General features: G+C 35.2%; 1 protein-coding gene across 5 annotated transcripts in view; it reads left to right on the forward strand.

Annotated features, from left to right (window-relative positions):
* The window catches only part of LOC577006 (sodium/calcium exchanger 2), an 84,886-nt gene that overhangs the window by 42,315 nt on the left and 15,602 nt on the right, over positions 1-26,969 (forward strand). The window contains exons 5-9 of one of the 5 annotated variants that reach the window (XM_011685576.2): positions 4,748-4,831; positions 6,767-6,838; positions 12,143-12,148; positions 24,919-25,076; positions 25,626-25,725. In XM_011685576.2, coding sequence (XP_011683878.2) covers positions 4,748-4,831; positions 6,767-6,838; positions 12,143-12,148; positions 24,919-25,076; positions 25,626-25,725 — 420 coding nt within the window. Of the gene's footprint in view, positions 1-4,747; positions 4,832-6,766; positions 6,839-12,142; positions 12,149-19,126; positions 19,154-24,918; positions 25,077-25,625; positions 25,726-26,969 lie in introns of all 5 variants that reach the window. The other 4 variants (XM_030976843.1, XM_030976844.1, XM_030976845.1 and 1 more) reach the window with 4 other exon arrangements.

Here is a 26,969-nt window from a genome sequence, read left to right on the forward strand (position 1 = left end):
CTCGAGTGAAACGGGAGAAGGGGAATGCTAGCCACTATTCAGACAGGGAAGTGTATGTTGACTACCTGGTAAGATTCTTAGCCGTACATGCTTTCAAAAGTACTTTTGGGCAAACCCAAGGAATTTCGTCAGCTGCCTACAATAAGGTCGCTACTGCCATTGACAACATTGCAGACAGCTAAAAGTTTGGTGATTTACTGTCCCATAAAAATTACTGAAAAATAATCAAAAATCAACTTCTTTAGAGTTAATTATCTGGTTATATTGTCTAATCCTAGGAGGGCTATCAACTTGCTCTGGTATACTAAAAGATTGTGATGATATCAGTAACTTATTAGACAGAATACTTCAGGCCTACACACCTGTTAAGATTAACATGGTGTTTCCTCAGTCTTTAGCATGTTCTAGTCATCATCATCATTACCAGAATTTAGGACTAGCCGTTAAATCTTATCCCAAGACTACAAGGTAGTGGAGAGGGAGAAGTACTACACTTGCTATTTGTTTATTTGTTACTAGCATTTAAACAAAATATTGTTACTGTAATGGTTTTGTCCAGATTTTTGTGCCCCTATGGAATACACCTATATATTTAAAACTACACCTGTATACTCATTGTTGAATGAGCTAGGCATCTGTAGAACCTGTTGATATGTGTGTTAGAAAGTAAAGAAACAGAGGAGTGCAGAAACTGGAAAAAACAACATTCAAGGTGTTTTCATGATGCTGTGGTGAATGGTGAATGAAATCTGTGATAAACAGGGGCCATGATAAACAATTCACATGTGTAACACTACTTTGCTAGAGTGCCAATCAAATACAGTGAATGTGTAAAGAAAAGAAATATAAGAGAAAAGGGTACCTTTTTGGGAGTTGGTGCCTCATGAATACTCATTTAAATGCCTGGCAACTACTAATGCTGTTCATGTACACAAATAAGGAATATAAAGGAGAACAGGTCCTATTTGGGGGTTGGTATCTTGAGCACATGAGATATTCATTTAAATGCCAGGCTAGGAATTACAATGCATGAATTAGGTGTGAACTTGGACACGAACCAAGCTGGCATGTAGATGATACAAGATAGATCAATAGCATGAATCTACAGTACTTGTTATTACGTGACTCTGTATATTCATGGTGGAACGCGAGATAGTGGATGGGATTGGGAGATCGATGAAACGGGATGGATCCAAGGAGAGAGGAAAGAGCTGGGAAATACTGGGGTTCTTTAGGAGAAAAAAGATGTATGCGGGAGCGAGGCCTAATTGACATAATGGTATAAGTTTAAAGGGATCCGGTGACTTTGTCTTAGATCCGTTAAAAAAATTCTTGATTTAGCTCATGCTGCAATGATAATTATAAACCTTTAGGTCAGTCAGGAACCCCATGACTTTTACAAGCCGATCGCCTGTCTGATTATCAAGATATTTATGATTGAAAATCAAAATCAAATTTTGCGTTTGCCAAACAATTTTCATAACACTACAGTCTATTGGGGAAAACAAGTATGGTAAAACCAGTCTCTCAAAGATTTTTACTTTGTGAGGTACTTTCTGATCATTTTGATGTGCGATTTTTTTAGGGCTTCAATATTACACCATTTCACAGACACTGGTAACAAATAGGACCGTGAATCTCACATTTAACATTGTTAAACGATCCCTTTAAGGTTAACGGTACGTCTGCTTAGAGCTAGTAGGATGTCTAATCAACATCAGGTTAGCCTCCTTGTTCTGAAAGCAGATTGGTGTGAGGACTAGAAGGACATTACATCAACCATGAGTTAGCTGCATAAATGCTTGTAAGAGGATTATACAGTAGCTCAAGTATGTTAGAAAGAACTAATAAAAAAGTAATACAAATGCAAAAAGAATTGAGGGAGAAAATGTAGAAGGAAGAAATTATGTAATGAAGGAAAGTTCTAAGAAAATGAAGGAAATGCAGAATTCGGATAAACAATGTGAAAGGAATGGGAAAGCTATTTGGGATAACGAAGAGGAAAACTTTAAGAGTCAAGAAAAGATTCTTAGAATTAAGGGTTGATATAAAAAGGGAACAGTGTATTGTACTTTGTGAGATTAATTGAATGAAGTGTGCTTATAGTTACCTTCAGAATATTAACTTACAATGCACTGAATATTTGCTGGCTAGTACGTGCTTAGGAAGTGAAGTGCTTTTGTGCTCAATGTAGAACCGATAAAACAAATCTAGGACATTTCTTTTCCACAGAGAAAGTATGAAATGATAATTCTAAACACGATTCTTTTTTAATGTGTGAAGCAGTGTATTAAGTGAATTACTTTATCAGAAAAGGGGGAATGTCTTTCAAAGATATGCCATGAGGAATAAAAGTATAAGTTTCTGTGGGAATAAAAGAATAAAGTTGCTATATTAAAAAAAAGAGAGATCTAATCGTTGGTGATGTTTATATTTCTATTTTTCCTGAGCTGCTTTATTGTTGCCTAACATCCAGAAGTATTAGGCACAGAATGAATGCCCTTCTGGCTCCGACCAGATGATACAATTGCTTGCTTAGAGCTAAATCACTCTCGATGCACTTGTAGTGTTTACCCTTCTGTAGTATGTAAAGGGTTAATATAGCCATGTAACACCTGTACGCTTGTAAGATCCCATCTCAAACATCGTCAGACATCCAGCAGGCAAATTGGCAGCACCAGAATATAGGAGAGAAGCTTGTCTCGCCCTCTAGCCCTTAACAACCACCGTCTCTAATTGCTCACAAAGGAGCTAGCCTAATTCTGCAAATAAGATAAAGTCGGTGGTTGTATTGTCTGGGTTGGAGAGTCTTGAGGGGATGGGATGTTTTGAATGAACCTAGTTCTTGAAGATATTTTACTTAAGGTATTGGAAAGGTTGGGTGATGGAGTAACGGTGTTGACTGTTGATATTTAAGATGTGACTGGATGCATTCATATGCATATAGTTTGAGGGAGAATAATGAAGATGAAGAGATACTGATTTAAGTAAGAGGGAAGAAGGTAAAAAGATGAAGAAGATGAGAGAGAAAGGGGAGGTGGACGAGAATGAAAAGGAAAACATTACGAAAATGAATGGGAATTGTCATGGAAAAAGAGAAAGACTGAGAAAGAATGAGAGTTATCAGGGAAAGAAGTATGAATAAAAAAAGCAGGAGGGAAAAAAAGAAGCGAGCTTGAAATTGCAGAATATTCAAGCATCAAACATTATTTTAGATAACATGTTACTTTTTGACATATTTAAGAGCCACTCTCCGATTCTGTAATATATCAATTCTGTGGAGCCAGACACACAGCATACATAGCGCATATTGTATTTTTGAAGCCAAGGTTAAGTTATTAAAGTAATTTTATGGATATTGTACCAAAAGAATTTTGTTAAAATCGATACAGGGAGATGTGATATCTATACTGCTCTTGATGGTATAGCTATCGATATGTTGGTGTTCTCAATTAAAAGAGGGTCATATGCTCTCGACGCCTGCTATATCACATTTTAGCTGTAGGCTTACCCAATGCTATAATGTTGTTTTCTCTTTCGAAACAACATAGTTATTCTCAGCGGTGAAGGTAATATTAGCAGTACAGGCAAATGTTAGAAAGCTATGAAGATGTAGAATGCCGGCTCTCATCATCCCTTCAAAAACTCTGTAATATAATATCTCCATCTCCCTAGCTGTCTCAGATATAGATCTCACTTGACATTCAAGCTTGGTGCAATATTGAGCAGTGAATGACAAGTATGAAAGCTTCTCCCCAAAAGAAAAAGGAGTTTAGTACTAGAGATAGAGCTCTCGAGTTGTTGACATTTTGGATTGGTGAGGAGGCCCTCGTGAGAGAGAGAGAGAGCTGTGGAAGAAAAGATGAGGATGAATACCACAATGTTGTGCCATCCATCCTGTGATCTAGTGACTGGCGGGAGGCTTTTATTTGCTCTTCTGCTCATGTCATGTTATGACGTGATAAGTCGGGTTTACTCTCACTCACGGCTGGCTCTCTATATTCCTCCGAGTGTCTGTCATTCTCTATTCCTCCGAGTGTCTGTCAGTTTAGGTGATGCATATTGGCAATTTAAGGTGTGAAGACCAATGAATTAAAAGCCTTAAAGGTAGAGACTGGCTTTCAGTCAACCAGTCACTCAAACGCACAAATGTCTCTGGACTCCCTGCTTTACAGCCAGATTCAGCCCCTGGCCAATAGTACATGTGGTTTTTCAAAAGAGAGATAAATATGTGGCTTGATTAATATTGGGTATGTGATGCTGTACAAGATGTTGAGAAAAATAATATATTTCTGTTGAATTCTCAGGTGTTTTTCTTCCTGTCTTTGTATGTTTTTATTCTATCATAGGAATGGGAATAGGATATTGTAAATTTGTCTCAACCTAAATGACCAAACAAAGGAGAAAGTCATGTGAAAGACTCGTGAAAGAAAGTGATTATCTATTTGTTCCAACCATATCAAGTCCTTGAAAATGCTGATTTTAATGAACTGATAAATTCTCTTCCTCTCTTTCTTACATCTCTTTTCTTTTCTTCTTTCATAGTGATTTGTGTCTTCTCATTCTCTCTTTTCTCTCTCATTCTTTTGCTCCAATAAGGTAGCTCTTTAATTTCCCATTATTTCTAAATCTGTAAATCCTACACAAATCATTTTTTTGAACATGAATACCCGATGTAATTCGGTTCAAGGAGGAAACATGCAGTATAATCTTGAATATATCTGTTTTTGATCTTTTTAATCTCCAGGGTTTTACGAGATTTAGAAGCAGGAACGGAAGACAGCAGACCGCTCTATCTGGAGGAAGAGAAGCAGCAGTTTGCCAGAGCCAGGTTAGTATTTCTACCAAAAACAACAACGTATTAAACCAGAAATATATTCTCTATGTTTATGATATGAAGAATCAGTAACAAGAATAAGACTGCAAAGACTTTCAATAAATCGTGTCTGTAGGCCCATCTATACACTACAGTCCAAATATCCTGATTTTATTAACATTGCAAAGTTACAGTTGAAGAAGACAGACAAAATTAGCTTTATTGCTAAACAAAGTTAACTGTAACATCACAATGATAATGAATTTATCATGATTATACTATCATTGTGATGTAACAATGGAAGTATACAAAGGAAATGACTCATGTGCTGAGCAACTTTCACTGTTAACTTTGCAATGGTAATAGCATTATCACAACTTTACTATTAAAGGGAAAGTCCACCCCCAAAATAAGTTTGTTTCGATAGAGGCAGAATAATAAGAAAATCAGGTGAGTGAAAGTTTGAGCAAATTCTGAATGAAAATAAGAAAGTTATGAATTATTGAAGTTGTAATCAATCAAATACAAATTGGCAACTCTGTGACTTATTATATGAGCTCTCCTTCATTTGCTTTGTGCATAATATTCCATAAAATCATGTTTTCTTCGCTATTGATGACGGAATATATATTTGTTCCTTGCAGGGGGAGTATAGAAACATATTTGCAATTATTATATTTAGGGTGCATGTATGGTTGAAATTTTTCTTGAGGGAAAATGAAAATTTTAGATTTTTTTAGTACTGAGCAAATGGAAGTTGAGCTCGCATGATACGTCATAGAGTTGCCAATTTGTGTTTGATTGATCACAACTTCAAAAATCCTAACTTCCTTATTTTTAATCGGAATTTGCTCAAACTTTCACTGACTTGTTTCTCTCATTTTTCTACTCCTATTAAAACTAACTTAATTTCAGGGTGGACTTGGACTTCCCCTTTAAAACATCGCAATATCATGGTGGAAGTTGACAAGAAAAAAGGCTCATGTGCTGAGCAAACTTCCCCATAACGTTTGTATGTTTGTAAAATTTGGATGATTGGACCACAGTGTGTTAATGGGTCTTATAGCAATTTGAAAAGATCATTGCAATTTATGAAGATGACATTTTGTAATCCAACCATACCATTTACCAGTATTCAGAGCCAGAAGGGCTTTAAGTCTATATTACTTAACGCCCTGCTCTGTCCTGGTAGACCAAAAATTCAAGATTTTCTCAGAAAGTGTTGAAATTGGCCTTGACTTGATCTAATGAAAGTCTTTGCAATTATTTCATGTTTTTAGTTAAAGATTTGTAGATTCTTAATTTGGATTGATTTATTTGAGTTTACTAATCCTAATGATAGATTAGCATAGTAGATGTGTTGACAATTGTGAATATGTGAAAAACTCTTATTCTAATTTCTTGTCTACTAACCATAATAATAGATTAGAATTGTAGTTGTTATGTGAGATGTCTTGTTTATCTGACAAGATATTTCCAAATTGAATGTAATACTAGCTGCTTTACCTATAGAGTAATGGCATTCAGATTAAGCCATTAAACATGTATGGATAACATAAATTATCTTTATGAATGTTCCATGTACTTGAACATACCGCTTGCGTATAAGTTATCATGTTCAATAACTTGAGCTGTATGACTTACAGATGTTTATGTGATATGTTTCTCTATCTTCCATTTATCTATTTCTTGTAAATGATATTAATTTCTACAATAATTTCTCCTTGATTGAAATGTAAGGTATGTCAGACATACACCATTGTTCATTTTAGCTTCTTATTCTAGTTTAGAACTTTTGTAGAAATCCAGGAGCTGACTTGGAGTATTATTGTTATTGTTTTCAATAAGATAAACCATATATCCATTGTGCTTGGTCCTGTAGAAAAAAGACACCAGTTTCGACAGTTTTGTAATTTGTTGTATTTTTATGATACTTATGTTTGTCAAAAGATCAAGTACTGTGGTTAGTCAAGTAACGACTATAAGTCAAGTTAGTCACCGAAGCTGGACCCCGCGATACAGGTAGTTTCTTCTTCTTTCAGCAGTATCACCACGCTATATTGAATTAATCATCTCATCAAGTTACATTTACATCTCATTTTCTCTCCATCAAACTCAAAACTAGCCATGAGTTGCTGTGAAAACCTGTCCAAATTTCTTAACGAAATGCCAAAAATGTTATCTGCAAGGGATAATTTCATGCTGTTTATACGTTGCATGTTTTCATTGATCTTTTTTATGACACTGCATTATTAAATAGATCAGATCATGATTTGAGATCCAGAAGGTTGTTATGTTATTTTTAACTTTATTTTCAAAAACACCCTTCTGGCTCTATGCAGACAAGATAATCTTTCTGATTACAGGGTTACCATGGCAACTCATTGTATGTTCTGAGAGGTACGCATATCTCATTCTCAATCATCATGCCTTAGGAACTATACACATGTAATATACAACTGCTGTGTGAATGATTTGGGGCTTATTGGATGGCTTTAGTAACTGATCACCCTTTTCTTCTAAGGAATCAAATTTAGTACTGAACAAAGTCATACAAAGCAAATCTTCATTTTGGTGACACATTCTTTTCAAAGATGGGAATATATACCGTTGAACAGAAATTATTGTTTAACTTTTTGATCTAAAAGCTTTAAATGTTCTGCTGATGTGCGGTCTACAGTTCACAGGAACATTAAGCATATTTTGAAATTTTATCAGGTGAATTTTCTAGAAGGCAAGGGGTTCATTTATTGTAAAGTGGACCAATTTTGAAACCTTTCTGTAGATCATCACAAAGCTTTCTCTTCGCTGGAGTGTAGGGTGGCCATGATGTACAGCTTATCATCTTTTTCTTTCTTATCATCATTTTTACAAGTAGAATTAAATTCAAGTTTGGAAGCTTGTAGTTTATGCCATGCAGATTTTCCTTCTCCTTTCTCTGTCTCACTTTCAGATAAATGTCAACTGAAATTTATAAAAAAATATTTAAATACTTATGACCTATGCAGGTAAAGTTTTGCAGGAAATGAGTTTTTTGTTGTTAAAATGATGAGAAAATTGCAATCATGGTAACAAGTTTGGAACGGCAAAGATAAATAGAAAAGAGAAATGCATTGATCTTGATGAAAAGAGGATGTAAAGAGAATGTATAATGAAAAATGAAATACAGTGGGATTAGATCTATTGTGTTTTTTGTTGTTACATTGCCAGCATTACAAGTCTTGTATAAATGTAATAATGAATAATGTATATACAAAAAAGACACAGGAACAAAAGGACAATGCTCCTTTAATTCTGTTCTTTGGTTGGATGAGCAAAGTATATATCCAATCTCATTTCAGAGACTTATCATGTCAAACTCGTTGATGAAAAATTACACCTTATGTGCCTCTAATATCTAATCACTTTGAGGATTACAAAGTGGATAGGATACAATATTATCTCTTTGCATTAGGACCTTGTTGAGACATTAAATATTAAACTGCTTAAAAAGAAGAAAAAAATGTAACCGCAAATGAGTTTACACGAGTACAGTGTGTGTGTAACAATGGGTAATTTGGAAGCTGTTTATTACAGAGTTTGCCAAGCGTAGGGACTTTTATTATGTGCAGCTATTTTTTTGTCCACCAAAGCTTCACAATTTAGTGATTTTGTTCTGCCATGCCATTTTCTTTATAATCGGTTCATGCACTGTAGCCTATGTGAATGAGGTTTTGGAGGGGCAAGGTTGTTACATACGTAGGTAATTTCATTAGAGTGTTACAGCAAAGGTCGCTATATTTTATTTATAACCCTGAAACATACAAAATTAATTAAAGATGCAAATTAGTTTTCTTCTTGCGAACAAATCCTTGGGTCATGGACACACATTGTCATTTATCTCATAAATATATTTTTTATTAGTGTGAAAAGCTGATAGGGTTTCTAAGATCATGAATATTTCATTTCAGATGCCTAATGCTTATGGCATTATCAAGAAATATATTTGAATAAAAATTGATGTTATTCATATTAAACAATCATAATAAGTTGATGAATCAAATGCTATTATATTCTGCTGTATAACTATTAAAACAATAGGGATGATTCAAGGATATTATCATAATTAATGAGAATTTCCAGATTTTGCACAAGTGACCATTATATAGTTTCATCATGCAAATATAAAACAATATTGAAAAAGCTTTCATGTCACATACATGTACACCAAAGCACCAATAAAAGTTATCCACACACCATGCTCAAAGCTCTGATTATTCTGCATAATAAATAGAAATTTTACTTTGATTTTTGATAATGACTACCTTTGATCTTTATATGAACAGATAAACACATTGGGAAACACCAAAGACAATGTAAATTGATACCCAACAAAATGCAGAAATAAAATTGTTATTTAAATGCAGTGTGATAGTATAAATAGTGAACATTGTTATACTGTCTATATATCAGGAAATTGTTATAATTGCAAAAAGCAACATAACAAGTTTTATTATTGTTAACCAAGTGCTGCTCAAACTGTTGTCATATTTGGCCAATTCTAGTATTTTGAGAGCAAACATTACATCTATTTTTTTATATTTCATTTGTGGGGAAAACCCAACAACATAATTTATGATTGCCCTAATAGTAATATAGACTCCAATATACATGTACTTGCTTGAGGACTAATGACTGGCATTTCTACTACTCTTCATCACTACCAATGGATCAATTTTTGCATCCCACTGCCTAGGAAGGCATCCAGCTAGCGGGCCAAATGCATCCAGCTAGCGGGCCAAATGCATCCCCTCTATAATTGATCAGACTCCCCATTAGGCCAAATTAATTCTCTGATAAATTAATGAGCGAGTGTCAACATTGCCGCGTGCTGGTTAATTTGAGAAGTGGAAAAAACAGTATGTGTGACAACAGGGGGCAGATCGACTATGCAGAGTTTGCTCCTTATGGTCTTAACAATAAATTAAAGCCCTACTCCACCAATTTTCTGTTTTGTTTAGTACATTCAACTTTATATACATATGGGGTAACCAACACTCATATACACAGGAGCTCAGTATGATATTTGCCCTGGAACTTTTGTAATAGCTCTAAAATTTCCATCCTGTGAACAATTCTTCCAATGACATTTTTAAACAGCTTTTGGAGATTTAATTTCTACACAGTTTGGTGTAAACTGTTAGAGCTTGGGGTTTTTTGCTATCAATTCTTGGTGGCTGATTTTGCTTTACACTCTGATATATCTTCTGTTGAGAGCCAGAAGGGCATTAACTTTGTTTCAAAGTACATGAGTTAATGTCCTTATGGTTCTCACCAGACAATATGTCTGAACACTTCTTTGGCCATTGTCAATCATGAATTATATCACACCTTTTAACCATCAATATTGCAACTGTAATTTCTCACTTTCTACATGCCATGGGTTTCTGGGGCTCTTCAAAAAGTAATCATGGATATTAGAATCACAAGAGGAGAATAATTTTGTGCTTAAAGGTAAAGACCAGTATTGGAAACGCCCCAATTTCAAAAAATGAAATGGAAGCTTTAGCTATTACCAATCATGTGAAAGAGTATGTTTTAACTAATACATGATGATAAATTTTTCGCCTACTGATTGATATATTTGGTAAATGTTTCTATTGGCATGTGAGAGATAAATGCACGTGTGACGCACGTGTGCATAGTCCCATATACATCTTTCTGTGTACAGTGCTTGTAACTTTACCAAGACTGGGCCAAATTTCTTATCATTTTGATGATTCCAGAACCTTGCAGTACACACCAATACTTATCTGCTAGATGATCAACCTTTTTTGATCGATTCCACAACGTTTCTTTCACAATGCAATCGCATGACCATCACTGGTCTTTATCTTTAATCCACTCTTTTTATTCTACTTTTACTTGTTTGATTGGGATAAGGTAAAATGCGTGACTTGACAGTAATTTTACTCTCAATTTATGCATAAAAGTGAGATTTGAGGTAAATGATGTATATGGTCTGCTTAGAGTGAGAAGGATGCATACGCTCTGTGTGAGTTGACTCTCATCTAGCACCAATCAGGCGATATGTTTCATTTCATTTTAATAATCATGTTTCTCTCAATTCAATTCAATTAAAGTGATTTGTTATGAGATGCTCTAGCATGGAAATATAATATTCATTATCAGAGATAATTTAAAGAAGTTTTGATGGAGGAGTTTTAATTAAATTGTTGTTTACAGTGACTTTATAGTGCAAAGTATTCCATAATCACTTTTTGGTTACAGCTATTCCATTTAATATGTAAGTGTACAGGATAAAGGAGAGACATTTATTTGTACATATTCACACAATCTTATTCTATATATGTTTTTTCCTCCTTGTATTGTCTAAGATGTTTTGATATATGTATGTGACTAACATGGTATCAGGCTTTTAACAAATCCCATTATATTTCATTGTAAATTATACTTCATTTGGTTATATGATTCAGGAAATTGTGCATTGACTATAGAAGCTCTGTGCAAAGAGTTTTCAAAACTGGCTTTTGAAACCAAAATGAATGTTAAATGCCAGTTATTTCTATCACAGTTTCACAATGTCAGCTTGAATGTCTGGATGGACTAGACCTAGATGCAAAAATAATTTAGAGATATTATCTGGAATGATCTCTGGAATGATTGGTATATGAAAGCATGTTGCATCAATATTTGATATCAATAATGCAAGCTTCTGCAGCTCTGAGTATACCGAATGGCACGTTGCTGCAACCAAATTCAGTTCTTGCTTCTAAAGAAAAGAAACGTCGGGACTCTGCAATATATTCACGATATGGTATTTGTTATAAATAGACATATATTGTGAAATGAATTGTTCTATGTTAATAATCCCCATTCCATTGAGCTTGAGAAATAGAGACAATCTGAGTCTTGTCCTGTTGATTAATGTCACCTTTTCATGTTCCTCTTTTTCTCTCTCATTCCAAGATAGATACATGTCTCTAACAATTCACACATAGATGTAGACAATATTCTCTCTTCCTAGACAGAATTCTTTCTTCGTTTAATCCATAGAGTATAGCATTTGAAATGTCATCGTATCTCGTACTGTAATTTTCTCATTAACAGGAATGTCTAACCGTGCACGATTTACCTTCTCTCTTTCTCCCCCTCCCTCTCTCTCTCTCTCTCTCTCTCTCTCTCTCTCTCTCTCTATTTCTGGTTCTGTCCATGTCCGATTTGATTTCTTTATAATGTGTCAACTTGGCCTACTTCTGTCCATTGCACGGACTCTCCTTCTTGCTTATGTTGAATCATGGGAATGATGATGTCATCACTGCATAGATCAAGGTAGGCCGTAGATCCATGTTTGTTCAAGTTTGGCGGCATGTCTTCATTTTTTTTGTTCAGCATGAAAATGCTTTATTTGGCTCGTTTGGCCTCTCATCAAAGTTTCCATCATATTCATTCGGCTTGTTTTGCTTCTCATCAAAGTTTACATTGCATTTGTATGGCTTGTTTGGCTTATTATTCATTATAATGGCAAGTGCAGACTACAGTTTACATAAATGTGTCCATGTGTGACTTCATATTCATTCCGTTTTGATATCCACTTTGTGGCTTTTTACATGATATTGACAAGTACAGGATCATGTATGCATATGCTAATATACATATTTATGGCTTTTTCATCTCCATAGCTTTTTGATGTGATAATTTATATGGCTGCATGCAGTTTTAATGGCATTTTGGCACCAGCTTAAAAACAGCATCATTACATGCAAGTTCATCCAGTGTAAAAGCGCTATACTATAATTGAATGCAGTGTTGGAATTCAGCAACCAGCCTTTTACGTAGCATTTTACTCTTTGCATTTCAAGTAAAGCCTGCAAAAGACAATCATACCTGAACTTCAAGCAACAGTATGCATGCAAAACCAAGCCAGCTTTAATGCTTTACACTGAAATTATTTATCCGTTATGAACTCCTTCTTCTCTACTTTCTGCTACAGAGATAGAATAAAGGACTAATTATTTTTTACATGAAATATGTAATATACCAAATGTACATTACTGTTGTTTATTTAGTAGCCTGCACATAATGTGCTATTATCATGAAATGAGCATTACCAGGTACCGCTGTCATTATCTCCTACACGTACCTTTAGTAAGATGAAAAGAGGGTTTTGAAATATCTTCAACATATTATTTTGAGGAAGGGGGGGGGGGGGCTTTTTGTAGAAAGTAATGCTGTGCTCAGTAAAGTTCCTCTACAAGTAAAACAGGGAGGGTTTTAATATTTGTACAGAGAATGTATCTATTGGCCGATAGTAATTCATCTTCTCTTTACTTTCTGCAAAAACATGATATAAGCATGCACAGAACGAGATGATTGCTTATAAAGTGATAGCATGACAAGTTATGAAGATCATACATGCTCTATTTCCTTTAAAATATTTCTATTCTTTTTTATTTTCTGTTCTTTCATTTATTTTCATTCAGCCATCTAGATGTTATTTTTCTATTCCAATGATCATTGTGTGTTATCAAGAGGTTGTGCGTTGGTCTGTTTGGAATTAATTGACTCTGTGTTCCTATTTCTCATCTTTAAAATCTGCCATTCAGGCCCCATTTCACAAAACTTGTCATCAGTGACAAATGGCAGTATTTGTTATAAGGTAGTGGAATCCTTGCTTCTGATTGGTTATCAGCAGATTTGCCACTGATTTTTGTCATTTGTCATTGAAAAAAGGCTTTGTGAAACGGGTCCCTGGTCATATCATCTGTTGAGAGCCAGAAGGGCGTTACCTCTGCATTGAAGGATAGGAGTCTAAGTCCTTCTGGCTTTCAGCAGATAATACATCTCAAAGATTCAGCTTTGTTATGATTGTCATCATCACATCATATCATAATGTAAAATCTTCCTTAAATATACAAGAAAAAATATATTATTGTTATACAATATTTTGAATTTTGTATTGAGAGGCATTGTTTGGGCTTTGTGCATGCATTGACTGATATTGATTTGTGTAATATGTATGAGAAATTAAGCATGCTCATATACTCTAAACCTGAAAGAAAGATGTGGTAGGAACCTGTTTACTATACTTGAATGCATGCAGTGTGGACAAACAGGTATGCAAGAGAGTGTGCTAGAAAGACAGGTGAAATTCTGTTCTGTTTGGGATTCGGGATATGGGTTTTCATCATCATCATAACATTGAAAATAAAAAACAGCTATGTTTTTCTTTTTGGGGGGAATGGTGCTTAAATTTTGCTCTGTAATTTGGTCTTGGGCCAAGAATTCTATTTATAGACCTCACATGCAAGATTAGAGATGGATCTACCCATCTACTGCCCTTCATTATAACTAATCATTGCTAAGTAAAAGGAATGAAATTTAAACAGAGATATGATTACCGGTACTCCATTATTTGGCTTCAATCAAACAGACGATTATTCATTGTGCTTACCAAGTCCACAGCTACATGAATGCAATGATCCTTCATATTATGTGCAATGCTGACGGAGCCTCATGATTTCTAATGCTGCCATTTTCAATTCTCTATAAAAGGATAGGTATTATAGAGCAATATTTGGAAGCATCAAAAGCTCTTTGCAAAATTACCTTGGAGCCTATCGCCGTGGTAACATCATTGTTGCATGGCCAAATAAAAAAGTCACCCTTTTTTCTCAATCTCATTGTAATTGAGAAATTCCCATCAAGCAGCCCTGTTGCATTGTACGTGTAATTGGAAGGGAATTTGAATTAATTCTCTTCTAATTTACGCAGCTTATATTCTCCATCGCTGTCTGCTTGGTTGAATACTTTGGGATAGATAATGTTTACTGGTGGGGTGCCTAATTCTAATTTCAACTTGAAAATGGAGAAGCTAGTACAGATATATTGCCAAAGTATTCTACTAATTGGGAGTGTTTCATTGAAAGTTAGTGTAATTTTGTTATTACCTTTACAAACAAAAGAATGTTTGTAGTCCACATTATTCATGTCAAATTTGTGACTATTCATTAAAATGAATATATTAGTTGATTAGAAACAATTGAATTCTTTTCCATGAGTTAATTGCTGGCGGTCATGTCAGGATAATAATATACAACAATAACAACTGTGACAACAACAACAACAAAAATATCAACACCAACATCAACAACAGGTATTTTAAGATGATTTATTTTAATCATGCACAAGATATCATTCTTGTAACTTAAATGACTTCTTTGATTTCCGACCTTCTTTTGAAATTCAAATTTTTTAAAGATAGAGTTACTTTGAAAAGATTATGTTTGTTATAAAAATTAAGGCAGTTCAAACTTACAACTCCATTATAAGGGATAAGGAGTGATTGGTAGAGTTTCTTTAAAAAACAGTGTTTACCTCTTTTTCTCCACGGTTTCTATATATCTCAATCAGTTTGCTTTTGATATCTGATCAAGCTTGATAACGATGGAAACTTAATAGGGTCACGAAATGTTTGATTTGGGTGTTTGAATAGCTCCAAAAACATGCTTTACACACACAAACACACTATCACATTTTGACAAGACTGTCAAGATTACTGCAGTGAGTGAATAGGTCATACATGTTTGTCCTCGAACTAAAGGAGAGAGAACAATAAAGGAACAAATGAAAGAAGAAGAAAGAAGAAGAAAGAAAATAAGAGTTACACTAACCTTGAATGTGTGTGTACCTATGGCAATATTTGAGATGAAAATCAACATGATTTGGTTTCCCTTCATACAGTCTTTATTACAGTGAAATCAAATTCTAAATGTCAATCGTATTAGGAAAATACCTCTAACACTCTAGGGAGTTGAGCTCTGCCTTTTTCTCAGAAAAAAATTCAACAATATACCAATGTTTGCATGTTATAGCACAGGAATGATAATTACATTATATCCATATTTGTGGTCATATAGCATATGAATGGTAAAAAGAGGGCGAGAATACATTGAAGAAAAATAGCAATGGTGCTGTGATGGAGTTTGCAAGAATTTGAATTATGATTAAGAATATTTAGTCATTTAAAATTCAAATGCTAGCTGGTCATCATTCCAGACATCTTATTTGTTGTATTTTAAAGTCAAATTCATTGGGGGGGGGGGGGGGGGCACATACTCCTTATATTTTTTAACATATTTTTTTCACTGTTCCAAATGTAACTTTACTATGAGTGGGAAAGCATGTTTGGTTGGAGACAAGCTTGATCAATGTTAACGAAACATTTATTCGCCAGACAGACAGATGGCAAAGGTCTTAATTGATTCCCAATGCAAATCCAGTTAAGCTCTGTAGTCTGGAAACGTGATTCGCTGAGTCAAGTTTGAGTTGAGGGTGGTGTTTGATTAAAGTGATATGATTGAGAGATAAAGAGAGAGAGAAAGATAGAGAGAAAGAGAAAGAGAGAGAGAGAGAGAGACAGACAGACAGACACATAGACAGACAGAGACAAAGGAAAAAGGAAGGGAGAGGAAGAAAGAGACAAGGGAAGAGAGAGAGACAGAGTGAGAGTGAGTGGAAGGATTATTATGATGGAACAATAAGGAAAGAGAGAAATAATAGGGTGAAAAAAGACATTATTTTAATTGTCTAATTTGAATGCGTAGAGGGAGAAAAAGAGATTGAGAGAACATACAGAGAAAACAAAATTGCAATTTCATCATCATCATAATAGGAAGAAAGAGAGAGTAAATTAGAACTGTCACAAAGGTTAATGAAGATTAATAGACAGACATTAAAACTCCCTAGAGACTTGTTTATCCTTTCATAGATTATTAAAAAATAACACTCAATAATATAGTCTTGACCTGTAATTCCAATTTCTGTGTTTTCTATTAGGCTTAGGTAAATTAGTGTAACGAATCGTCTTTTCAAATCTGCTGTTGTAATTGAGTAGGTCTTTCAAAGTTTAGATGTCATTGCAGTGTATGTTCTCTTTCCCTAACACTGTCTTTTTTTCTGTTAATCAAAGTACAGAATCTTAGCAATCTGGCATTTTGAAATTCCAATAAATTTAAAACATTTCCTATTTTCACGTTCTATTAGTTTCTAACTAGTGAAAATCTCAGTAATTGTAGCCAATGTTTTGTGTGTTCTAGATTGTGCCTGTTCATTATTTTTGATTGTGTATTTCATTTGAATGTTATATTGTTTATGTTGTATGTATCATCTGCTGATAGCCAGAAGGGTGTTAAATTCCCAAAACACCCTTCTATTTGTCATCAGATTGCATCACATGTTTGGAGCCAGATGGACATTAACGCATGTTTTTACACACAGTTAACATCCTTCTGGCTCTGAACAGATGATATAAAATTGTCATAAAAACTCACTTAACTTTCATTGCTATAAAATCTGCCCTGCACATTACATGTCCAATGCTTCACACCCCTCAGCGATCATTCTGTGTGAGGAGCCCAATTCAGCTCTTGCTGTTACCACGGCAACATATAAACATCATCTGACTTGTTCCATTTTATCTCTTCCGAACTCTAAATCCTTTAACGCCCTCATCCATTTTGACTAATTGCAAAGCCTATAAGCATCATCATTTATCCAATATACCATTTGTCATTTTAGCTATTCATCATATCTCTCTACTCCCATGCCAAATACAACGAGACAATTTTTTGGAAAAGCTTTGTCTGTAAAGTGCACACATGACTGGCATAATAATGTTTGTTATAATGAGGTTTTTTTTTGCTCATTAAACTGGCTATGAGCAGTGCTCATTATTAGACCTTCAGTGCTCATTATGTGAACTTCAGGTTGCCATGGGAGCAATGTTTTTTTCTTTTTAATTAATCAAATAGTAGTCCTAGCTCCACCTCATTTCTGTACTGCCTGTCTATGCTATGTTCTGATATGCATCCAAACTGCATTGTTAAAGGTCCTTGCATGGATTTGCACAATGAAAATTTTGAAACTTATGAAAGGCAAAAATGTTTAAAACAAATCATAATTGAGAACTTTTTTAAAAGTATGGTGGCAAAGTATTAATAATTTGCAAAATTACAGTAATTCTTCTCATCTGAAATTTTGCACATACTTTCATGAACCCATCTTGCTGCTATAGATACATTTTGAGATCAGTTTTGGAGGGCTTGTAAATCCCTGATAGGGGCTTTAAAGGTTCTAATCACAATTTTAGATGAACAAAACAAAATCAGACAAAAGTCTCTATGCTGTAAGTTAGCCAAGAGCGCAAGTGCAAAAAATAACAACTTCTTTCTAAAATAGAAATTTGAGATAAATGGAGGAACTTTCAGGCATCATTTACTTTATAAATTTTTGTAATGGGTGTAAAATCATGTGTGTCCATAGAAGGCAGTTTCCTATCAAGAAAATAAATGAAAGATTATTTTCCTTGAAACGTGCTCCTGGCATAAAAAGAGGAATACATCTATGCACTGTTGAGTCTTGTGAGAACATGTACAAATCCTCTTTTGAAGCAAAAAAAGGGCGTGAACTCTGTGTTAAAGTATATTGGAGTTAATGCACTACTGTATCTCAACTGATGCAATGTTGGAAAGTACTTTCTGATGCAATATTAATGCACGATGGGTACCTCTGCTTTTCTTTCTATCCCAACCCGCATCCCTGATGAATTATAAACCCTTTTATCTTTATGATTTGATATTCATTCACATCACATTTTATCCATGCATCATGCTTCATGTGTAATTCACTTGGAGTGCTAGCTCGCTCACCATTGTATGCACGACTGTTTCGATCTTACAAAGAAAGGGGTACCTGTTCTAAAGATTCTTGGTTTCGTTCGTGGAACTGTGATAGCGAAAAAGGAGTCAAATTGCTAAAACGCCCATAAAATCAAGAGGGGATATTTTGTACAGAGTATAGAATCTGTGATTTGAAAGATTTGTTCCCAATTGTTACTTGAAAAACTGTAAATATTGTACTTACCAATTGTTGTATGATATACATATTTATTGATTTTCAAGTTGATATTGCCAAAGGGGCCAATTAAATTAATTAACATTGATATAATTAAACAAAGATATTTTATCAATTAAATAATGAAAGAAAAGAATGAAGAGAATGTGCTTGTTCTCTTGCAAAAAAAGGGATAATTTTACAATCTTGAAACAGTCATGTGGTACACCATCTATACAGAGTGAGCATCCAAGATAATTCATCACCCTCATTGTGTTTTATGCTTAACCCATCTCATTTCACATTATCTCCTTTTTGAATGCATGCCTATGATATGACACCCATCCATGTGTACATTGTGATATGTGATGCATCCATTTTGCTGCATGTTTATGTTGTAACACTGCACCCCTACAGTAAACTGCAAGGCACGCCAGTTTTGAGGTGAGTTTTTCAAGGCGGGTTCCCACTGCTCAGCTAACACACCCATTACTCCACATCGTGTATGGTATTGTTCATGTAATATTACATTTATATGCTAATGGGAACATGATCCCCTCATTACTGTAATGTGAAAATCATGAAATGTTAGCATTGGAGTCTGAGAGTGTTGCAGATATTCTTATCAATGTCTTTGGTTATTTGTGAAAAAAATGATGTGACTTTAATAATCAACATAGTGGCAGAGTTTAATTTATTTAAAAAAAATTAACTGTGACAATTTTACAGACTTATGATGATGATGATGATGATGATGATGAGAGTGATGCTGACGATAATGATGGTGATGATGATAATGATGATGATGATGATGATGATGGTGATGATGGTGATGGTAATGGTGGGGGATGTGTCTTGTAGGACTTGTGTAGAGCTGGAATAAGAAATATCACAAAAGTTGATGAATTTTACAAAATTTACCAACTTTTAAAGCTTCGTAGAGGATAAGCTTCTTATCCTTTTTGTGATTTCCCTCAAACTTTCACTCATATTTTCTCATTTCTATGCCGTTATTTTTGGCTAACTTGATGCCAGACTAGACTTCTCTTTTACAATACATGAAAATGAAGCTGAGAATATTGTTCTATGAGAAGTAAGGGAATGCAAGAAAATAACGCCAAACACAGATCATGGAGTGCTTGTAATCAGTGCGTGAAATTACACCATACAGGGAATGTTCTTTAGATGGATTAAACATAACTCAGCGTACACGTTGATAATGTTCAATGGCAATGCATGAACTGGAAAAGTACGCAATTATATATGAACAAATATATCACGTTAGATAATAAACTTTTTTTTTGTTGATGCTTACAATGAGCAATTTGGAGATGAGACCTTAACATTATCATTTCATTTGCAAAGGAGTATAGACTGATGACGTGTGATGCACTGGATCATCGGATCTCTGCTCAGTAGCTATATTTAGGGATGATGTAAATATCTGTCTGATTAATCATAGTCTGCAGGGGCAGACCCATTTTGGTCACCATGATCATAAAACTAATAAGAATGGCTTTGAATAAATCTGAGCAACAGGTATACAATACAAACTCTCTTTTTATGATACACATTAAGAACACCAAACATTAGAGAACATTTTAGTCCGTTCATTTTGTACATAGCATCCGAAATGTGTTTTTGAAGTCTGCACTGAGAGACTAGCTTGTGACTAGATGTGGAGATGATGGCTACCTGTTGATGATAAATGTCAAGGTAAATCAGACAGGTAGACACAATGAACTTACAAAAGGACATCTTCGAAGGTTAGGCCAAATAAAAATAAAAACATGTTTAGCGTCCTGCCTTTTTTTTTCTGCTTCAAAATGGCAGCTCGATACATTTTCCCTGACCGTCGGGCTATTTTTCAAGATGGCTGCCAGCATTTTTTAAAAATTAAAACAAATAATCTGAAATCGATGTAGTATGTTGGCAGTATGTTTTTCATGTTTTTTTGTCTTAAAATAAAAATAAAAATAAAACAAATAAAACAAAGAAGAAAAAGAAGGAAAAAAAAGAAAAAGGAGACGGTCATCAAGAAGGAAGCGGGCAGGGACGCTAAACATAATTTTTTTTTAAATGGCCTTAGAATAAAAGACAATTTTCAGGTTTAATTGAATACTTCAATTGTTTATTTATAACTTTATGGAAATTATGTGTGCTGGGACTGAGCCACAAGGAAAACAAGTTATTTCTGCCTATCAAATTGAGATGTAGGGTATAGGTATGATATTCTCAAATAAATGAGAGATAATCAGCATGGAAATTAGTGACAGATCCAGCATTCTTATGATAAGGGGGTGGGGGGGGGGGGGAGGCACAAGTCTAAAAGGTAGTTCTTTTATTTTAGTTACTTTTTTGGCTTTAACATTTTTTCGGGTGAGCTGCCCCCATTCTCAATGTAATCACATTTTCATGTGGCTTTTGGGTTATCACTGTAGAAGGGGCAGGGGGTGCTCTTACCCAGTGCCCCCTGGATACATCATGATAGATCTGACTGGAAATCTGGTAGTGAGGTCCGGAGTGAAATTAAAATTAAAAATGATAATCTTGCAAGGTTTCTTTCCTCATGGTGAAATGAATGTATACAAAAGGTATGTAGAATATATATTGATGAAGGATTAAAAATTAACATTAAAAATTACATTGATTCTTCATGTTTGTAAGCTCCTGATATTTCCTTCTATGCTCTTTGCTGGACGTGTTGCACAGGCTTTAGAAAGGCAGTTCAATTACGAAATTCAATTTTCCGGTACATTAAACCTCCACTGGATCATGAATGTTCAGTCCCGAATGGAAAGCCTGGTTTTCAAAACCACTGGATTAGAAGTGATTCCTTCCAGATCACTGCATGGTGGCAAATTCTCACTTCAATCTGAGAAGAAGTGTTTACATGAAAGCTATTTTTGAGAGAATTTATTTCTTGAAGAAGTTATATTCCTGAAAAATGAATTGAATAACATATTTTGTTATTGTCTAGAATCCAAATCTCTTGCCGGTAATTTATCTAGCTAGAAAAATAGTTACATACATTAAATTTTTAGCAGTCTTGTAGAAAACAAAGTTCTAAAAGGTTTCCAGATGACCAATAAAATCTGGGATATAAATTTCTAGAAGCTGCGCAAAAAGTTCTAGAAAACTATGTTGAACTTAAAGAATTAAGATGCACAGTTTTGAATTTAATTTCAGTCATTTGTCACACAAATTTTAGGAGGTGGTAAATTTCCAGCTGAGTGATAGTATTTAGGGGCAGTTGTAAACGATGTAGGTATATTCCTGAGAATTGGAGCAGACACAAGCAGTAAAGACTACCTTCTTAGCTGCGATGAAGGTTTATGTGGGAAGATCAGTATCTCCAAATTTAGAAGATTCACTTTAAGATGGAAATGGTATGGTTGTGATGCGTGTTAGGTGGGAAAACTCTGCAACTTTGATTTTCTAGAAGATTCACTAACGGAATTGATGCAAGAAAAAAAATCATCAGTTGTCTGGTCTTGTCAGAAAATATATTCTGGGAGATGGGTTGATCCCTGATGCGAAAGCAGTTAGCGCAGAGTGCCGGGCTCTCTCACCTGGTGTTATTATAGGCTTGACTGAGCTTTCATGATGGAAAATGTGCATACCAAAGGGCGAGGTGCGAGATGAGGGTTTTTGACAAATTTGTGCAGATGTAGTTTCAGAAGATTTCTTTTTTTTTTAGGGGGGGGGGGGAGGTGGGACTTGGAGGGGATGTTACAGGTTTCATGCACTTATTTCCTACATGTGTCTTGTTTAAATTCATTTACAACTGAGAATATTTTCTTTCTATGGGGGTGGGGCTTGATATCTTGTTGTTGGGGAGGGGGGGGGGTACTTGAGCCCCCAAGGCCCCCTCTAGAACTGCTACTGGATTTGTGACGAGAGTACAGTGGTTGGCATTGCTTAATACAGGGTGAGTTAACATTGGGATGTGGATGATGGGGTGAGAGAGCATGTGAATTATGTTCTGGATCATAATGAGGGGTGGAAAGGTGAAAACGGAAAGAAGTATAGTGTATATAAAGAGCAATGAAGAAAGGGCATATGGGATGTATTAAGATACTGAATTCTTATGGCATTGTTTCTTTTCCGATTTTATTCAATCACATATTGTCAGAAAAACAGGTTAGGGTACACTATACCTCTCCTCTCCCCTATCCTCCATTTCCCTTCTCCTCCTCCTCCTCCTCCTCCTCCTCCTCCTCCTCCTCCTCCTCCTCCTCTTCCTCCTCCTCCTCCCTCCCCCTCCCCCTCCTCCTCCTCCTCGTTCTCCTCCTCCTCCTCCTCCTCCTCCTCGTTCTCCTCCTCCTCCTCCTCGTCCTCCTCGTCCTCTCCCTCCTCCTCCTCCTCCTCCTCCTCCTCCCTCTCCCCCTCCCCCTCCCCCTCCCCCTCCTCCTCCTCCTCCTCCTCCTCCTCCTCCTCCTCGTCCTCGTCCTCCTCCTCTCCCTCCTCCTCCTCTCCCTCCTCCTCCTCCTCCTCCTCCTCCTCCTCCATATCTCCCTCCCAACCAACAATGATTTGACTTGCTATCCCAAATAGGATTTGTGATGACAGCTTTTGTGATGATGATACCCCTGCTCATGCCTGCCTCATTTATAGATGCATTCTCTTTGAAAGTCAGGGTCATGGAATAAAGGTCATCTCCATAGCAACATAAATAACAAATAATGAGGAATCCAAATGTTAATAGGTTGGAACTTCATGCTCTAGACAAAGTGTACATAGCTCACTTCTAACACTGCACATGAGGTATTTTTCACCCAAATTTTAGCTTCTGAAAAGGTTGATAGATATAGCAGAGATAGCGGACAATGAAGATGCAACAAATATAACAAATATCATATCCCTCAGGACACCTTCTACCAAGTCTCTTAAAATTGTATAATATCAAATACAAGGATAAAGTCTGTGTAATCATTCTTGGCAAAGTTGATAATATACAGGTGCAGTCTACAATGTTTACACTTTGGAATACCTAACTTATTCATTCTTCAATCTAGATGTTATCATTCTTTCCAATAACATTGATAACGTCCATACTTATTGCATTTGGAATATATTACACATCCATTGTTCCATTTAGATTGAAAGATAGATATATCTCATGATGCTGATTGAATGCAGCTCTCCATTGAAATGTTACCCCGACCGAGAGAAAAGCCATAACTAGTCATTTAGATGAAGAGTTGGTAGTCGGCATCAATTTCAGCCCGCCCATTCCTGATTGATGAACTAGGCAGAGAAATGAGAATGCTGGATACCTTTCATGTTTAATCTGTGGTATCCAAGATGTTACCCTGGCAACCATCCATTAAATCATGTTCTTTCTCTTAGCGTGACTATCTTGAGTTACATCAGAGAAAATCAATCTGAGAGAAAAAATAGAGGTTTTACTTGCACTGAGAATGCTTTCAAAGAATGCTTCACTTTGCGATATAAATAGTCATCTCACATATGTTTTGTAAAAATGAGTCTTTTGTTTGTTGACTGACTTTAAACATTCTATGCTCATTTGTTAACATCAGTATACTATTGCATGACATTACATCATAATATATGTAATTTTGGCTGATCCATAATGAAGTATTTATTTGTTTTTCATATAATTTTGCATGATATGTTATCATATTTCATGAGGGAGCAATTTTGTATCATCCATTTTCCATATTTCATTTGTATAAATCATTTGGGAGTAAATTTGAATTCTCAGTGGTTTCATCTTTTCTTCTGCTGCATGTAATCAGAACCATTCACCTTCTCTCATCTCATAAAGCTCATATTTTGCCATGAAGTGTAAATTTGCATATCCAATATTTAGATAAATCTCTTTATAAATGGATCTTGTTGAACTAGGAATTTCATGAAATTTCCATTCTGCCTGTCATAAATTATGTAGAATTCACTATTTACAAACGTTTTTATTTTTTGATATATTGGAAATAAGTGTCCCCTGGATTAAAGGACAAGAAAAACTTATGAAAACAGTGATCTATATATGATTGGCTATTGTACAAACATCCCTGTAAGAGAAAATAATTAATGATGATATTATCAAAGACAGCTATCGAGTGTCTTTTCCAAACATGACAAGATCTTTTAATTGTTTCCTTTCATTCCATAAGAATGCTTGGTTCATCTGGTGGTAGTTTTTTGCATCGTGATGATCAATTTTGTATTCATTGGTTCCTCAGATTCAGGCATGCTGTGGTGCGATCCATGATCGGGGGTAAGAAGCATTTCATGGCCCAGAGGATAGCAGCTGGAGGAGCAGCGGGTAACCAACCCAGGCTACTAGCCCTGGTTGATAAGGTCCAATCTATGCAGAAAGCTAGTGATGGAGCGCTGTCAGGTGAGCTTTCTTCTTCCACGGGGGCACATTATGAGGGCTAATTTGGCAAATATGTCACCAGCACTTTCCAATTTAAGACTTATCCTGCTGGGCTTGCACAAAATCTTGTCTTTTTGTTTGGGGGGGGGGGGGGGTGGTATGAAATTCTGGGCAACCATGTGCTCCAGACAGACCCCTGTTAAGTTGAACCCGGAATCATGGTATGAGGTTGAATAAGAGTGGGTACTGGTAGTTTCTCTAGAGGATAAAGGTTATGTAGGATAGACTGCGAGCCCAAGTTTAGCAGTGCTGATTTTTTTCTGCCCAAATTCAGAAGGGTTTTATGAGTTAACATCCTTCTTGCTTTCAAGCTTCAACAGATAATTTAATCTGTAAAGTAATTTGTGACAAGATTGATATGCAATTTACATCAACTTCTTAAAGACCTTATTAAAAAAAAAATCACGTATACCCAAATTGATGGTCATGCTTGTCATTTTCCTTGTTTGTGGTGGTGATGAGGGAAGGATTTTAGAATTTATTGGATATTTTTTCTCCTACTTTTCACAGAGGACTTAAAGGGAAAGTTCACCTTTGCTTCTCCTAACTACACCGTGATGGAGAGCTGCGGCAAGCTGGAGATTGATGTCCTGTTCCACAGATCAACTCCGTAAGTCAGCATTTCCAGATTTATACTTTTGAGGATATTTGAACTTTTGTGATCTTGATCTTGATAGGATTAGTACCGAATTAGGGTATCGTTTAAGTTTTGAAATACACAGTGTGACGATCGCTTCAAAGATTATGTGTAGCAAGGCTGTATCAGTAAGGACAGTGGTTTAGAATTTATTTTAAATATCTTCTCTAGTCATGCTGCTAGCTATGATCTGAAAAATTGTTTATAGTTACGTACTACAATCCTAAAGGTATTTGATGCAGTGCTTTTTCCAGGTAGTATGGTATGAATGTGATAATTATCATTTTTATGTGCTATCAACTTGTATATATTCTTTCAACAGTAACGTGGGAGTAAGGAACATCTTATATGAAAGCAATAAAACAACAATTAAAAAAATTCAACCAATAATTTGGAAGAAAAGAAATAGAAATGTATAATAGGAATATTTCGGTTCAGTAATCCTTTCTAATTGGGAACTGTATATCGCAATTTGTATAATTGATATTTTAAATCTTTTCAATTATCATTCCTGGCTCTTTCTGTGAAATAGTGGATGTGGGTATGAGCGAGAAGAAGATAAAACGAGAGCATGGCTTATGGTGGTATTGTTGTTTTCCTTGAATAGTTATATCGAAATGATAAATAAAAATGGAAACCGGTGAAAAACAAAGAAAAATTGAGAAAAGAGAGAAAGGGAAAAGGGTAAGGGTACATGAGAAAAGAAGATGCTTAGACAACCTCCTGCATCCTCCGTCCGCCTAATCAGTAAGTAGCCTTGTAAAATAAGCATTTCATTTTCCGTTTAAAACTGATCCCCCCTTATCGTTCCAGTTCCAAATGACTTTGGTATATACTGATTTTGAAGAAGAAGGAAAGGGATTGATATGAATAAAGAATGTTCTCAAAAAAATATTTATAGATTGTTTCCAATTGTAATATGTTTTGGGAATGAAGGTGTTGGATTGAATACAATAACTATCAAACCAGAAATTTATATTACATGTACCAGGAATCTTTTCAGACTCAGTACTTTGTACTTTTCCATTATTTTTGTTCTTCAATCATGATTAAACAAATTCTAGACAAGAAGAAGATGAATTAGAGAATTAAAACAATGCAAATCATGAGACCAAACTATTTTACAAAAATCAGATCAATATTTGCTTCAAAAATTCTAAACTACATGATATTGTTACCATAGAGATTATGTTTCTGATGTACCAATTAAAAAGAAA

The sequence above is a fragment of the Strongylocentrotus purpuratus genome, unplaced genomic scaffold, assembly GCF_000002235.5.
Source record: "Strongylocentrotus purpuratus isolate Spur 01 unplaced genomic scaffold, Spur_5.0 spur5_scaffold_9, whole genome shotgun sequence".
NCBI lineage: Eukaryota > Metazoa > Echinodermata > Echinoidea > Camarodonta > Strongylocentrotidae > Strongylocentrotus > Strongylocentrotus purpuratus.